The 15,814-nt window shown below is 38.1% G+C and overlaps 3 protein-coding genes and 1 non-coding gene across 7 annotated transcripts; 2 read left to right on the plus strand and 2 right to left on the minus strand.

Moving 5' to 3' along the window:
* Positions 1 to 3,492: 3,492 nt before the first annotated feature.
* LOC132179917 (transcription factor TCP7) lies at positions 3,493 to 5,504 on the plus strand. Its single transcript, XM_059592721.1, has one exon. It carries the CDS (start codon positions 3,804 to 3,806, stop codon positions 4,614 to 4,616), a length of 813 nt encoding a protein of 270 aa, XP_059448704.1. The 5' UTR covers positions 3,493 to 3,803; the 3' UTR covers positions 4,617 to 5,504.
* Positions 5,505 to 6,866: 1,362 nt separating this feature from the next.
* On the minus strand, positions 6,867 to 6,938 carry TRNAT-UGU (transfer RNA threonine (anticodon UGU)). Its single transcript has one exon. It is a non-coding gene; the product is annotated as a tRNA-Thr (tRNA).
* Positions 6,939 to 7,021: 83 nt separating this feature from the next.
* On the plus strand, positions 7,022 to 10,976 carry LOC132177138 (prefoldin subunit 5). The gene is made up of 4 exons (XM_059589367.1): positions 7,022 to 7,262; positions 8,537 to 8,640; positions 9,890 to 9,967; positions 10,672 to 10,976. The coding sequence occupies exons 1-4, from the start codon at positions 7,058 to 7,060 to the stop codon at positions 10,753 to 10,755; spliced, it is 471 nt and encodes a 156-aa protein (XP_059445350.1). The 5' UTR covers positions 7,022 to 7,057; the 3' UTR covers positions 10,756 to 10,976.
* Positions 10,977 to 11,109: 133 nt separating this feature from the next.
* LOC132177137 (probable RNA helicase SDE3) lies at positions 11,110 to 15,594 on the minus strand. Of its 4 annotated transcripts, none has more exons than XM_059589363.1 (5): positions 15,513 to 15,594; positions 15,361 to 15,435; positions 14,288 to 15,160; positions 13,310 to 13,531; positions 11,110 to 12,320 (listed from the first exon to the last, which is right to left on the minus strand). In XM_059589363.1, the coding sequence occupies exons 3-5, from the start codon at positions 15,158 to 15,160 to the stop codon at positions 11,367 to 11,369; spliced, it is 2,049 nt and encodes a 682-aa protein (XP_059445346.1). In that variant the 5' UTR covers positions 15,361 to 15,435; positions 15,513 to 15,594; the 3' UTR covers positions 11,110 to 11,366. The 4 variants fall into 4 exon arrangements, with proteins under 4 accessions (XP_059445346.1, XP_059445348.1, XP_059445349.1 ...); XM_059589365.1 differs by having other exon boundaries at positions 15,537 to 15,555; XM_059589366.1 differs by lacking the exon at positions 15,513 to 15,594 and having other exon boundaries at positions 15,297 to 15,496.
* Between the last annotated feature and the right edge of the window lie 220 nt (positions 15,595 to 15,814).

A 15,814-nucleotide genomic window follows, 5' to 3' on the forward strand; every position in this document is an offset into this window, starting at 1 on the left:
ATCTGTAATTTGGCATTGCCTTCAAGAGCGTACGGAAACCTTTTTTTCAGCACGTGCGGCTCACACTCTTAGGTTTAGCCAAATACTAAGAAAAATTGTTGAAGTTATTGACAACTTAAAAAGATGGTGTTAATTAGGGCTTTATCTGATTAGGGCTACTTGGTTAATTATCTTAAGATTAGTCTTTTCAATTATCATTTTAAGATTACTCTTTGCCATTATTATTTTAGTATTAGCTTTTATCATGAGATTGGGTTAGCTATGTGTTAATAAAATCATTTGGTATTTAGAGCCAATAATGCATTATTCATTGATTTCAAGGCAAGAATGTGGTTACGTTTCGGTTAATAACGCACGATGATGTAAATGGCGAATCTGTTAGTCAAGTTTGATAAAAGTTGGATACTATAATTTTATACAACATTCATCAAACAACGCTGATGTAACGCTTTCAACTAATTCTTGAATTAATTATTGTTAAATAATAAAAGATATCATAATTGATTTGGAGCCCGAAAAAATTCTGCTTGACAATTTACATTGTTGAAGAGGCCCAAATTCCTTCTAAGAACCTACTCCCAATCAAAGCCGTTACTCGCAATTACAAGTACCTAACGATTTGTTGAGAATGTTAAATCACATATGGTATTAAAATTTTAAGTTGATAAAAATAATAAATTTAATTAATATTCCGGCAATAAATAATTTTAAGCTGAATCTCTATGAACGTAGTCCAAAAGCTTAAACTCTGTGAACATAACTCTTAGAGTCTGTTTGGAATTGCGTTTAAGAAATAGAGCTTTTAAATCAAAAGAACTTTTGGGCAAAACTTTCATTTTTAAGTTTTTGTCAAAAGTGTTTTTTTGACCATTTTTAAGCTTTTTAAATTTTTAAAAGCGCTTTTAATTTTTTTACCAAACGAGTATTTTTTCTTCAAGCAGACTTTTTGAGTATTAAAAGCACTTTTAAGTCACTCAAACACAATCTCAAACAGGCTCTTAGTGGTAACTAATTTGCCAATACTTGTCAGGCATAATCAGATTATCCTTTGGCTTATATTCCTATTACTATAATAAAAAAAATAAATGTTGTTTATCCATCTTTGTATATATTTAGTGGTTCAGTAGACACAACCACCAAGGGAATTCCTTTTATCTTTTCCAGGATAGTGATGTCAATGAGCTCATATGTGATCTGTGGCCCTGTGGATATAACTCCAATCTTAGGTACTTAATAAAAGATCTTAACCAATCCGACCAGGGTTGGTTTAATTTGATTTTTCAACAGCCTAGGTTCAATTCTAGGTCAAAACTTTGTGGATCGACAATCAATACGGCATTTATGTCTATTATTTGGTTGTTAACATTAAAAAAAAAAAAAAAAAAAAAAACCTTCATAAAATTATCTTAACTTTTAAGTGTTTTTAAATTACCTTTTTAATGTTTAAAAACTCTTAATTTAGGGTATTAACTTTTTAATTTTTTGTAATGTTTCTTTCCATTAGAATATTCCGTTAAATCTTGTCAAAATTCTCAAGATACCCATTTTTTTTTTTTTTACAAAAAAAAATTGCAAAGATTCAGGCATAAGTATTTTTGAAATTTTGGTTAAATCCTAACAAACGCTTGAATCCTTGCAAATTTTTTATTTTATTTTTTTATAATAAAAAAATATGGGTATTTTGAAAATTTTGACAATATTTAACAAAAAATCCTAACGGAAGAAAGACATTGCAAAATTTAAAAGTTCGATATTATAAATTGAGAGTTTTTAAGCATTATGAGGTAATGTTAAAACATGTGAAGTTTATGGGGGATTTTGTGAAGTTTTCCTCTTATTTGCATGCAACGAATACAAACCAACTAAAAAAAATATATATATATTTTTTCTAATCAAATGGGGAAAAATGTTATAAGGGATGATATTTCCCCTTCTTGATCCGAATGAAAAATAAATGAAAGATCCTATATGAATACTTTCAAACACATGATGGAAAGCGTGTCATTTAGCTAAAATATATGCCCATTAATTAGCACATCGTGACAATTTCAAAGTATTTAAGCTATAAAATGAGGATAATTCTAAACTTATATCCAAAATAATACTAGCAAAATTCCAAGAAGCAGAAACAGCAGGAGAGTTTGATTTGGTTTGGCAATGGATTTAACTTTTTACAACCAAATTAGATGAACTTGATTATAATTATTCAAAAATACTAAACTTATAAATGATTTATAACTCTTTTATAAATTGCTGACATGTGCCCGTATGTGATTAAGGGGTATTATTATTATTATTATTATTATTATTATTTTGGAAGTGGTTGAAGTAGCTTTAATCACACATGCTCATAATTCCATCAAGAATCATAGATTACCCAACCGATTACGACTTGCTAGTTCTATTTGTTAACCATCATTACCTAATATAGGCAGTATACTAGGATAAGCAATTCTACCTACTCAATTAAAAGACCCCTTTCCAAATTTCACACTCTTCTCCAAGTCCACTCATACCCCACCTAAGGGATGAACCTAGCTTCTAAAAATTGCTTTAGCAAATAGAAAAAATACTATACGAACGTTTTTTTCTATTTTTTTGAAAAAAAAATTAACTTTCATCATAGTTATAATTATTTTCTTAAACTGAAAAAACTCTTAATTTAATGTATTTGTTTTTCAAATTTTTTTTTTAATTCCATTGGTTAAATAAAAGAGGGGCGTCAAAATTTTCAACATACCGAAAAAAATTACAAGAATTCAAGTGTTGGTCAAGATTTAACGAAATTTACAAAAATACTCACACCTAAATATTTGAATTATACATATATATATATATATATTGAAAAATAAAGGTATTCTAAGAATTTTTATAAGATTTAACGAAAAATCTTAACAAATGAGTGGAACTGAAAAAAAAAAAATTAAAAATTAAAAGATGGATATACTAAATTGAAAATTTCTGAAATTTTCAAGAGTAATTTCAAAAGTGACGACAATTCATATGAATGAAATGAATTGTATACGCAGTAGCATTGTGGAAAATCAGTGCAAAGTGTGAAATTAGAATTTTCTTATCTCCACGTGCCTTGACCATCTTATGATTATGAAGATCAGTAACTCTATCAAAGGAATAGAGCACATGTGGCTGTGGACCGTGGAGAGGGGTGCTCTACCAAACACACAAACCTTATAAGTAGATAACCGTGGATTTTCACTTGTCGTTTTCCTATTTGACGTGATTAAACCAAGAGGATGCCGAAACTTCCCGGACCTTAGCTGGATTTATACCCGAACCCTCAACTCCAAATGTACGGCAACGGGGTGGGTCCCGGCTTCACAAAACCCGACTTCAAATCCCTCTGCACCCGCATTTATTCAATTTAAGGCGCGTGAGAGGGCGGGTGGGAGTTTGTTTTTACACGCACTCAAAGGCACAGAAAAAAAAAAATTCGAACCAACCAAAGAAAGGAGAAGAAGAGAGGAAGAAGCTAAGCTACAATGAGCTGTGCCTGTGGTGTGTGAGAATGGGGCCCACCACCCATGTGCCCTCCTCCTGTCTCCACCAGCTCCTGCCGCTCAATCATTAGTCCCTCTGTTCCCCTCCCTCCCAAAACCCTCTCTCTTTCTCTCTCTCTCTCTCAAAATTTCTCTCTCTAGATGAACTCTCTCTCTCTCTCTCTCTGTAACACAAACAGCTCATCGCAGCCATAACACTCACTCTCTCTTATTATTTATTTTTTTTAAGTTTACAGTGGGGTGTTGTCTCTTTCTCTATCTAGGTCTAGGGAAGACTAAAGACCCATGTCTAATTCAGATGGAGCGAACAACGGCGTCACAAACGGCGCTATAATAGACCCGCAGAGGCAGCAGCAGCCGCCGGGGAACGGAGCGTTGGTGGTCAAGAAGGCGCCGTCAAAGGACCGTCACAGCAAGGTGGACGGCAGGGGACGGCGCATCCGCATGCCGATCATATGCGCGGCCCGTGTCTTCCAGCTGACTCGGGAGCTCGGCCACAAGTCAGACGGCCAGACCATCGAGTGGCTCCTCCGCCAAGCGGAGCCGTCCATCATAGCCGCCACGGGAACGGGCACTACCCCGGCTAGCTTCTCCACCGTCTCGGTCTCCTTGCGCGGTGGCGGTGGCTCCGCCTCGCTCACTTCGTCCTCAACGTCCGCCTCACTCTCCCACTCTCTTGACCACAAGCCCTTGCTGGGACCCACGCCCTTCATCTTGGGTAAGCGCGTGCGGGCCGACGAGGACGGCGACGGCAAAGACGACGGCTCCGGAGGAGTCTCCGTGGGCCACACCATGGGCTCTCTGGGGGCCAACGCCCCGGGATTCTGGGCGGTTCCGGCCAGACCGGACCTCTGGAGCTTCGCTGCTGCTGCAGCAGCCGCCGCGGGTCCGCCGCCGGAGTTGGTGGTGCAGGCGCAGGCGGCGTCGCATCACCAGCAGTCGTTGTTCCTCAGTCATCATCATCATCAGCAGCAGCAACCCATGGGCGAGGCCTCGGCGGCCAGAGTGGGAAATTACCTCCCAGGGCATCTGAATTTGCTGGCTTCCTTGTCGGGCGGGCCGGGGAGTTCGGGTAGGAGAGAGGACGATCCTCGCTGATAATTCCACTTTCTTTTGGTGCCAGTGGTGGTGGTGGTGGTGGTGTTCTTAATTTGGTATATAAGAATATGTGTATGTTTATTGCCTTTTCTTTTTGTGTGTGTGTGTGGTGGGGGTTGTGTGCCCATGGAAGAGGATTTTTAGTGAATTTGTTAGGTTTAGGGCTTTTAGTTTTGAGTGGAGGAATTAGGGTTTGTGGGTATTTGGGGATTCAATTAGGGGATTCACTACTTTCTTTGAAGATTAATTAGGGTTTTAGGGTTCAAATTTGTTTAGGTTTTGGGGGGTTTTTGTTGGAGGAGAGAGGGAGTCAAGAATTCGGTTTTGTGCCGTGGAAATTGCGATTTGGGTGGTTATGCAAGTCCAGGCCAATAATTGTATAATTTCGGGCATTTCATGACAAACTTGGGATTGCTGTCTCTGGTTTTTGTGCTGCTAGTTTGTCAACACTTGCGTAATTGCATTTTCAATAGAAGTTTGGTCAATTGAAGTATGCAGTTAAAAAAGCTGATGCACCAATTCAGTTCTCTCCAAGTTTGTTGGAATACGCTGGTGTGCAATGGTGAATGAGAAAGCCAGTGTCTTTGCTGGATGGATTTGGGTACTTGTCCAGAGGAGAAACTGTGGTGATTGGTGGAGGTTGATTCTTGCTCTCTCCTTGGCTTTCATGCTCTATCTTCCTTGTAATGGGTCTCGATAGCTACTGGGTGTTTGAAAGATGCTCTATTTCCTCTCTGTAATACCTCAAGCGTTTGAGAATTTTATCAGTATTCTTAGCCATTTCTTAGATTTATCAGCGTGAAAATAATGTGTTCATCATCTCTTGTATGTAAGTGGATTGTTTTTGGGTGCCTATGGTGTGAATAAAAAACCCATCTGTTTCTCTCACCCCCTTTCTTTTGCTTTGTCTCCTCATCGCCTGCTCTTTTCTTTTTTCTCCTGCTCTCTTCTTATTGCAGCTTACTTTGTATGCTTTTGAGTTTAATTTCGAACCCTATAATGCAAATAATAGTCGATTCTATTGGTTTCTCTTCAGCTGTTTTCATGAAAATTTAAAGTCCCAACTGCAACAAAACATGTCCATCTTGGTCTTCACGTCATTGACTACACAATAATGGAAAGTGGAAACCTCTCATTCATTGCAGTTCATCAAGAGTTATTGGACTTTAAGATTGCCCATTGGGTACATGTTCTGCACTTTGCAGGCAGACTTCCGCCGCGCATTCCCACATTTTGCTTCCCCTGACAGTTATCTGCTAAACCAATGTAAAATTGATCAGGAAATTGCTGAAGTTCTGCATCAAAGCACTGTGGTTACCTCCCCTGCATTTTCATAAAGTTGGGAGCAGTCAGGTGAAATATCTGCTACCCTGTAGGCTCAAAAGAAGATGATGATGATTATTGACTAGTGAGTGAGAAATTATGAACCCAGTGGGTTTAATCACCACATGGATGTGCTGCATCTGCAAGGGTGTGAGTGCACAATCGTTTTAATCATCTCATAAATATGTACTTGTGGATGTGGATTATTACACAAAAAAAAAAAAAACATAAAGGGCCAGCACCCAATAATTGATGGGTCCCCCTGAATTAATTGTCATGACTCATGGTGGAAAATCTGGATGAGTTATGATTTGGGACCATCTTCAGCTTTACTCCTGTATTCTGGCCAAGATAAGAGGTACAATAATAAAATAAGACGGGTTGAAATTGCTTGGAAACCCATACTTGACCCACGTTTCCTGATTCGATCATGGACCTGGGCCATTGCAAATGGGTCACGTAGTCGGCTAAAAGTGCTCGAGGGCTCTTGTTGCCCACACAACACAAATTTTAAATTTTTTAGGCTATTGCCTTGGTTGGTATTTATATACGTCATCTACTCGCTACCATTTTCCACATACTTCTTGCTTGCTGACGTGGGTTGCTGACGAGTGTTGATGTGGAAACTTAGCCCCCCCACTCCTTATCTATTAAATGGTGACGTGGCTTCCAGTTTAGCCATAGTCTTAGTGTAAGTCGTATGGGGTCTGTCTATTTATATAATAATAATACAATGTAGGGTAAGAGTCTGGACTGAGGTTCAGATTTGGGTGGAAAATGCTACAATCGTGTGGGCCGCATCTTGAGTACACCCAAAAAAAAAAAGAAGAAAAACTTATTTTCATCAAACTACAGACCTTCAGTTTGTGGGCTGTGAGATTCATGCGGAGAGGGATAGAGAGAGGGAAAAGTAGGCAAAAACTTGTTTGCCCCCATGCAGGATCGAACTACAGACCTTCAGTTTACAAGACTGACGCTCTACCACTGAGCTATAGGGGCTCTTGTGGGACTCATTCTCTATTATTTTTAATAGCGTTTTTATTTAGTCGAAAAACTTAAAAAAGGCACTCGTTTTCCCGATCTATGAAAGAGCCCAAGTGTGTGCGTTTTGGTTGGCAATGGCGTCGTCGAGAAGTGGAGGAGGGCCATCGATGAGGGTATCGGAGATGGAGAAGATGAGCCTGGAGCAGCTGAAAGCAGTGAAGGAGCAGGCGGATCTGGAAGTGAATCTGCTCCAGGACAGCCTCAACAACGTCCGCACCGCCACCTCTCGCCTCGAGCTCGCCTCCTCCGCTCTCCAGGACCTCTCTCTCCGTCCTCAAGGTCTCCACTCTCTCTCAATTGCTTCGTTTCTCTTTTCTCCTATTTGTCTTCTTTAAATCTTTCTCGTTTTAAGAACTCCTATAATGAAAACAACTTATACCTCGAATTTCAATGTAAGAATTAGTGATGCTTAGTGAAACTGTAGAGATGAATGGGTAGCTTGGAGAGCTTTCCCTTTGTGCGTGATTCCCGATGATTTGCCGTCTTGTTAGCCTTCTTGTAGGCCTCCTATCTACTGTGGTGCCTTTAGTTTCCCATTTAAGTAATGACCTAAGGCTTACAAGAAAGGAGTACAAACAGCCCTTCTTATTGTTGTCCTTCATCTCCAAGTTTTTTCCTCGGATTTGGTCATCCAGTGCCCCATGACGGGGATGTTTGCTGCATCGACTAGGGCTTAGATCTAATTTTAGTTCTGTTTAGTTCAGAACTTCAGCTGTAATGAAGTAAAAAGGTGCCAATTGAATATTAACAAACCTAAGATCTCAACCCTTTATTGAACATGTGACAATTGAATATTAACAATTCAAACCCATCAAAAAGTCACGTATTTAAAAAAAATTAGATTAGTAAAAATAGTTGGTAGTAATGACACTGAAACGAGTTGTAGATAGGATATGTGTAAGAAGAGAGGGGAACTGTAGATCACCTTTTACTTCTCTTTGAGGTTGCTAGGGCCTTATAGAATACTGTCTTTGGTCTTTGTGGGTTAGAGTGGGTTATGCCTCGTCAGGTGGCGGATCTTTATGCAAGTTGGAGTGGGCAATTTGGCAATTCTCAGAGTACAGCAGCGTGGTATATGATTCTGCCATGCTTAATGTGGTGAAACTGTAGATTAAAATTTGTGTTTACCCTACTCCAACTCTATAAATAGTTGCTAGTTGACCTCTTGAAGACTTGAATCAATGATATTGAAAAGAAACTGTTTTATTTTCTTTCCTCTCCATGTTTGCTCGCACGTGAAGCCGTCCATGATTATGAAGATGAGTAAGTCCTTCCAATTAATCTTTATTCCCTGCCCCCTGTTTCCCAAAAAGAAAAGCACCATTCAAATGGAAACCAACAAACCATAAACAATAGTTCAGAATTATTTTTCTTCTTTTTTTACAGCTCTCTCTGCATGCAATTAGAGTGCAGCTCTCTCCCCGAGCTCCGCTTTCTCTCTCTCTCTCTCCATGGTCATGGTTGTGTCTTGTGTGTGAGTGTTTGTGCGCTTACATCTATTTATTTACCTGTTTTAACATTTTTTTTTTCTTTTGTTGTTCTGTTGATTTTAGGAAAGAAAATGTTGGTGCCTCTTACGGCATCTCTATATGTACCTGGCAGACTAGATGACGCAGATAAAGTCTTGGTAGATGTTGGCACTGGATACTTCATTGAGGTCAGTTTAGCTTCTGATACTGTATGTTGAAATTCTTTAGTTATGTCATAAATTTTGTCCATTGGTTTCATATTTCATGCAAATTACTTTTGTAAAATTTACTTGGCCTCTGATTGGACACTTAGAAATTTGTAGGAAAAGAGAAGAAAGTATGATCAGCCTCTTGAGCTTCCAATTTTTATTCCCCTTGCTGCTTCCATTCACAATGTGGTCTATGTTTTATTTTGTGTATTAGTAGCTTATAGTGTTTTCTTTTATTTATATATTTTTTTAAAATTATTTCTGTAGTTCGAAATAGTTAGTAATCTGAAATCGAATGATATTCAAGTAATTTAATTTTACATTTTGTCAACAACCAAGCATTACGATTTTGATTTTTCCTTCTGGAATTCATGTGCTGTTAGCTTTTTGTTTTTATATGTTAAGATATACCATAAGACCAATAAGTTGATTCGAGATCTCACTATCAACCTCTTGGCCTAAAAAAAGTAATATTTCTCGATAAAATCAGTTGTTTAGGATAAAATTGTATCCTTAGGAACTGTACATGCACCTTTTGATGCATATGATTTTACCAAAAATCGTGAAAAACAAGAATGGTTTGGGTTTGATATGTTGTTGTGGTACAATAAGGTGTCAATAGCCATGTCCTGCTTTCTTCAGATTATAGATAAGATTGAGGAGTAAACAAGACTGGGGAGAATAGGGTTATTTGGGGACAAGAGTGATGGAGGTCTTAGATAATGGCAACAGCCCTTTAGTCTTTTGAAATTCTGAACCTAAGAACAATGTTGTAGAAAAGAAAAGAAAAAAAAAAAAAAAAAAGACAAAAAGATTAGGGGTTTTCTCTCTGAGCACAGGACTCCAGAGAGACATTGGGTTGATCACTTATTTTTATTTAGCGGTAAAGAGGCTTTTAAGAAGGGATGATTGAGTTTGCCATTTTGGTCACTGGAAACCAGAAAAACGCTGGGAGATTTTTTAGGCTGTATGCATCTTATTTCTGTTCTGCAGAATCTGCTGACATATTATAATTTTTGAACCACTCATGTCTTTGGTTTATGTCTTACCTTGTTCATGTCTTTGTTTGAAGGAGAGAGTAAATGCACTATTCTACGTACCTCTTTTTTCCTTCTCTTTTTAAAATCTATGTGGGGATTGTTGCCTCACCTGTGAGGTACACTTTCTTGCATTTGAATTTTTCACATTAATGCATCCCAATTTTATTTTGTTCATTATGCATTTTCAGAAAACAATGGCTGAAGGCAAAGATTATTGTGAGCGCAAGATCAACTTGCTGAGATCTAACTTTGACCAACTTGTTGAGGTATGTTCCCAGTATATATGATACTGATTTTTTTGATAGATAATAGCAGTTTCCACTCAAACCTTTGCCATAAGCCCATAACATACATATTGTAAATTCGTAGGAGCTTAAAGGTATGCAATATAACATCAGAATTCTGTCTCTTGTGTCCAGCATAAGCCATGATTGATGATTTAAGGCTTCCCTACACTCCAATGCCCCCCTTTAATTTTTCTTTATTCTTCTTAAGACTGATGTTGATATTTACTAGAAAAAGGACAAGGATGAAGTTGCACCAGCAAGGCTGCAACAGAGTTTACATAATTAAACAAAGAAAGGGCTGTAACAGAGCTTCCAAGAGAGTTCAGCCTCAAACCTTTCAATAAGTGGCATGATTTTAAAATGACTTGTTTCTTTCGTGTCTTTCACCATTTAGCTCCCGTGTGAATTTGGCTTTTAGTGTATATTCAATGTATTAAGTATTTACCTTAACGATATTAGGTTTGCATCACACACACACACGTATGTGTGATGAAAATTAATTACCATATGTAATCTATATTAAGAAATACAAAATAAGTAATCGTCTTTAGGCTCAGGAGGATCCCTTAAAAGAATTGAGGCTTTTATAAATGTTAAATATTTAATAATTGGGTTTACATTATATTAATTACATTGAATTATTGTTCTCTTCTAATAACAGGATTGCGAAATTCTAAATGCAGGTTGCTTCTAAAAAGAAAAGCGTAGCAGATGAAGCTGGGTTAATCTTACAGGCAAAATTGAAGCAATTGGCTCCTTCACCATAGAGGGAGTCCATCATATCTGTAGTGCCATGTTGAATTATTGAATTCAAGTGCCTTCTTTTGAAGGACTTGTATGTAAAAATTCCTAAAATCTGAGTTAGATTTTGACTTTAACATATTTGCTTTTTGCTTTTTCCTCTTTTCCTTTGGGACAAGTGATTCCATATGTGAATTTAGGGATCAATTTTGCTATATGAAATGGGTTTTCTGGTTTTCTGCGCCTACTACCAGTCGTAAGTAATTAAATTATATTCGGAGGTTCAGACAATTCACCTGGAATTTGTTTAAGCTGTCAGCATTAACACGATCGCGTGTATGCCTACCGCTTGAAGCCTTGAATGGTGTATAAATAGTTAGTGAAGTAACACAATAATCCCAGGAATCGGATATTGCTTGTAAATAATACATTAGATGAATCTGATGAGTCATCCAAAAACACAAGTTCATGGGAAGAGAGAGAGCATTCGATGGGAGAATGTACATATACAGTTTAGATGACGATGCAGAAACAAGACACACAAATAGAAAAGCCTAGTAAGATGAGAGCATGTACACAAGTGCATATTTCTGTTCACACAAAAACAGTAGAGATTCAAGTGAGTGACAGAGAGGTACTATCGGTCAAAGGCATCCAGCTTTGCGATGAACATTGGATTGTTGGGGATCCTATATGGCCCGAGTTCAAGAAGTCTTTCAAAATATGATTTCCTCAATCCATATTTCCTACCCACGTCAGAGCGGACCCAACCTGAATGGTCCCCGGGTGCACCAGTAACTATAACTGATGTATTATCATTAGCAAAGTTAGCCAAAGCTACCATTGCCTCCGGCTCCGTGGCTGATGAGGCATCCACTAGAAAAATATGGCTAAAATGTCCAGCAGCTATGCCTTCATTGTGCAATCGAAAGCTACTCACAAAAGTTGAGAGAATTATCCTGACTTTCAGAAGTTGTTGGACGGAAGGATAAGCAAAACATTCCCCTTCTATTGGACATGAGCTAAGAATGTCAATAGGAACCCCATCTATCTCTCGAAATGCAGCGTTGGCTCGAAACATATCCGATTCTGGGATCTTCTCCTTCAGACTTCTGTTCAGCACGTCACATGTTCTGTTTATAGGAGCACATACAAGAATTCGATTATTTGGGGAGGTTTTATATGCTTCAAATACTGCTTCTCGAACAACCACTCCAGTTCTTGATAGTTTTGCTTCTTTAGTTGCAGACTTATCCGCTTTAGTTACACTGAGTGAGCCCCCAAGAAGATAAGGTGGTGAGCCGTGAAAGCTTAAAATGTGATGAACGGCAGCAAACTCATCTATACCAAGTTCCTGATAGTCAGGAAACTGAGCAGGTGGGGTGTTCTTTCGGTCAGTGCATTCAGGAAAGAGGAAGTTCTGGAACAAAGGATCTGATGCAGCTTCAATTGCTTGGCGAGCCCTTTTTAGACAGTCTTTGTTGAATGAGAAGCTGATGTCATATTTGCAGGTCGAAGAATGCTGTGAATGGAAATCATCTCCAAATTTGACTAGTACACGGGTGCTCTTCGCCACGCGATGGATAAAACCCTGCTTACCATTTAGACAGTTAGTGTTGTAGATACGATAAACAAGTGAATTCATAAACTCTCTTGCTGGGATTTCTAGAATAGTTAAGGTTTTATAAACTAGAGCTTTAGTTTCTTGTTTTAATGCCAAGAGAAGAATCAGAGCAAAACCACAGCAGAACCAGGACAACCCATCAAAGATTCATATCTTATAAAATATATTTTACAATTGGAAGGGTAAAGACAAAATAAAAACATGAGTGAAAGAAAATTGTTATATAATGGACAACTATCCCTATTCAATCCACCAAAGTTGATGGCGATTGGTAGATGGAAAATGGTTTTTTGGTTGGGGAACCACGTCACATCAATTTTGGTGGATGGGATGCGGATACTTGTCATTAACTACAAAGGCCTCTAATGACACACAAAAATAAACTAATACTTAGAATTGATTTTGGCGCAAAATAAATGTAGGGCTGATAGGATACCCTAGATTTGTTTATACATCTAATTGCACTCCATAGGTGATAAACATTCACTATGAATAGTTGATAATGTCCTAAAGGAGTAGCTCAATCGGCTGTGAATCACGTCTCATGAAGCAAAGGTCACTAGTTCGAATTCCCTTCCCCCTTCCCTTATGTGGACATATAAAAACAAAAAAGTTGATAATTAATTTGATTTTATGATAATTAATATCAATACACTACTCAATAGTCAATATCTGCTCAAACATTTGATGTGTGAGAAGGACACATTCTTGTCGTCTTGATTTTTAGCTTACTATACTTGTTGCCAAGGTAGAAAAGCGCAAGCACCTCTAACCTCAAAATGCTGTAAAGAAATACCATTCTAGACCATTTTAAAACTCAAAGAAAAACAATTGATTAACCCATAAGACTATCTCAAGTTGCATTATGGATGCATATAAACCCATGTATTCATCACTAACATGAATTCTGTGATTTAATCAAGCATATGTTAATGGAAGTGGAAGCGGAAGCTTACCTGAAACGGCTTGACTTTTTTACCCGAAGGTCGTGCATAGACCAAGTCCCTTGATAAAAGGAATGGCCGCTTCTCAGGAGCAGAATCAAACTCAAATGCCACAAAGATTTTATCATCCTTCTTAACACTTCCATCATACTTTTTGTACTTGTTTGACCTTTTTTTATTTTCTGCTTCATCCAACTCCAAAATCACGTTCTTCAATGGGAAATTACTCCATTTCTAATTCCAATAAAAGCATGAAGTTACCACAAGCCAGAATGCAAAAGCATACAAAATTAAGAAATTAACAGTTTTGCATCAATCACAAAGTTCTACTATAATGCTCCATCATACAATATTATATGATAGATTTCTGCAAATAAGATTGTAAAACACTCTTAAAAGATCTCGTTGTGATAAAAAAAGAGGAGTGAAAATGGGATAGTGAAGAGAGAGAATTAAAAAAATAAAAATAAAATAAAATAAATTGAATGTTTGTTTTGCTCCTATATATCATCTATGAAGGGTCTAACAAAACTATTCAGTTCATTTACACTTGCCACCCTCACATATACAAGAGTTCAAACATTTTAATAAGGGTTTTTAAGAGATGAAGTGGAAGGATTCTCATTAAATCTAGGGACCCCTCTTTCCATTTTGTATTGGAACAGATGATTGGTTTTGAATATTTCGTTGTTTGTTGACTCTCTAGGTTCAAATTCTATTGTTCAAGGGAGAAAATAAATAATTATTTGTTGGTTGCCCCACCAAGGAAAGTTCAAGCCTGCAATCAGATACTCTTTTAACAAGAATACAACTGTGTTCAACAGAGATAATGAAGATTTTAATGCCCAAAGTCAGCATTAACTAAGCAATTCACCATAAACAAGATAGATTTCAAAGCAGATAGTAGATAAGATGGTTGATATACCAAGTTGTTTTCTTGACAAAGCAGCTAACTTAAAAACAGCAATGTCTAAGGGCATTCATGAGTACCTCCAAGTAGTAATCCTCAGCATATAACAGAGCAGCAAAGTAGCGCTTATAATTAAAAGAAGACAAAGGCTGCTTTAGAACTGTAGGCACGATGCCTCTCTCGATTAGACCTTTGATATCCTCAGGAATTGCATATATAGGTGATGTACCTTTCAGCGAAGATAGAGATGGTTTATGAGAAGATGCGGGTTTCTGGGATGAAGATGGGGCGGCGGGCTTCGGGGATGATCGGAGTGGCTTAGATGATGATGGGGCTAGTGAAGGTGAAGATTGAGGAGGTTTAGAGTAAGTTGGAGAAGAATCTGGAGGGGGTTTAGGGTTGTTGGGGGAAGATACAGATGATTTAGAAGATGGACTAAAAGAAGAGGGAGGCAGATCAGGCAGATCAGATGAAGATGCAGATGCAGACGATTTAGAAGGATATGTTGGGTCTTTAAGGGAAGATGAAGATGGAGACGGTTTTGATGCAGATTGATGTGGTTTGGGGAAAGATGGAGGTGGTTTAGATGAAGATGTTGCCGAATTAGGGGACGAAGGAGATGGACTAGAAGAAGATTGGCCATGGGATGGTTTATATGAAGATTGAAATGGTCTAGAACTTGTTGAACTCTGATGAACTTCGTTACTTCTTTCCAATAACTCCTGAATATGTTGTGGATTGGTTGTCGATGAATCGCCGACATTTGGTTGATCAAATGGAGCACTCCGCGTCACCCGAGTCACCAGAATCACCCGTGAGCTTGGAAAATTTGGTGGGGTTGTATTCACTAGATGATTTTTGTACACCGGATTTCTGTTCCGAACATTATGATCATCACGACGTTCGTCTTGGGAACCAAATATGCGTCGCCAGAGTCCTTGAAAAAGATCCATCTGTGATCAAAGCACACTCATTTAAACCCTAAACTGTTTGGTTGCTGAGAAAAGTTTTGAATTCGTTTTAATCGTACTTTAAAGATCAAACATACAGACAAATAAAGAAAAAGGAGCAAGCAATGATGAATCTTACACTAGATTTTCTTCTGAAGACCCAAAAACAAGGTTACAGATCCAAAATGAAGGAATCAACTTACTGATCCGGAGTGAGTGTCAACTCATGTTCTTTCTACTTTTAGCATCTTCTTCAGGCTTCATCCCACTATGGTGATCTGCACAAGTGAGCAAATGAAGCTGAAAGTGATGAAAAAGAATTATTAAAAAATTAATAATAAAAAGAAAGACGTACAAAGATAAGATAAAGAGCGCAGACAGAGAGGACTTTGATTCTCTGGCGGTCTTCAACCAATTGGCTGAAATGCGCATTCCCTGCACTCGCAGGGGTTGAAGGTGAAAGATTAAAGATTTTCCATAACCTTTCCACACAAACAACCAAGCGGGTATTGCCACATCACCAGGCTCAGCTGTGGCTCCCATGCATTGGCAAACTCCAAGCCTTCGTGCGTAGACTGCGGAGCACTGGATATATAGTGCAGACTGAAGGCTACGGAGAAGGGTAGAAGAGAGGTTTCCTTCCTCGTACTATATTAT

This window comes from Corylus avellana, chromosome ca4 (assembly GCF_901000735.1).
Source record: "Corylus avellana chromosome ca4, CavTom2PMs-1.0".
NCBI classification, from domain to species: domain Eukaryota; kingdom Viridiplantae; phylum Streptophyta; class Magnoliopsida; order Fagales; family Betulaceae; genus Corylus; species Corylus avellana.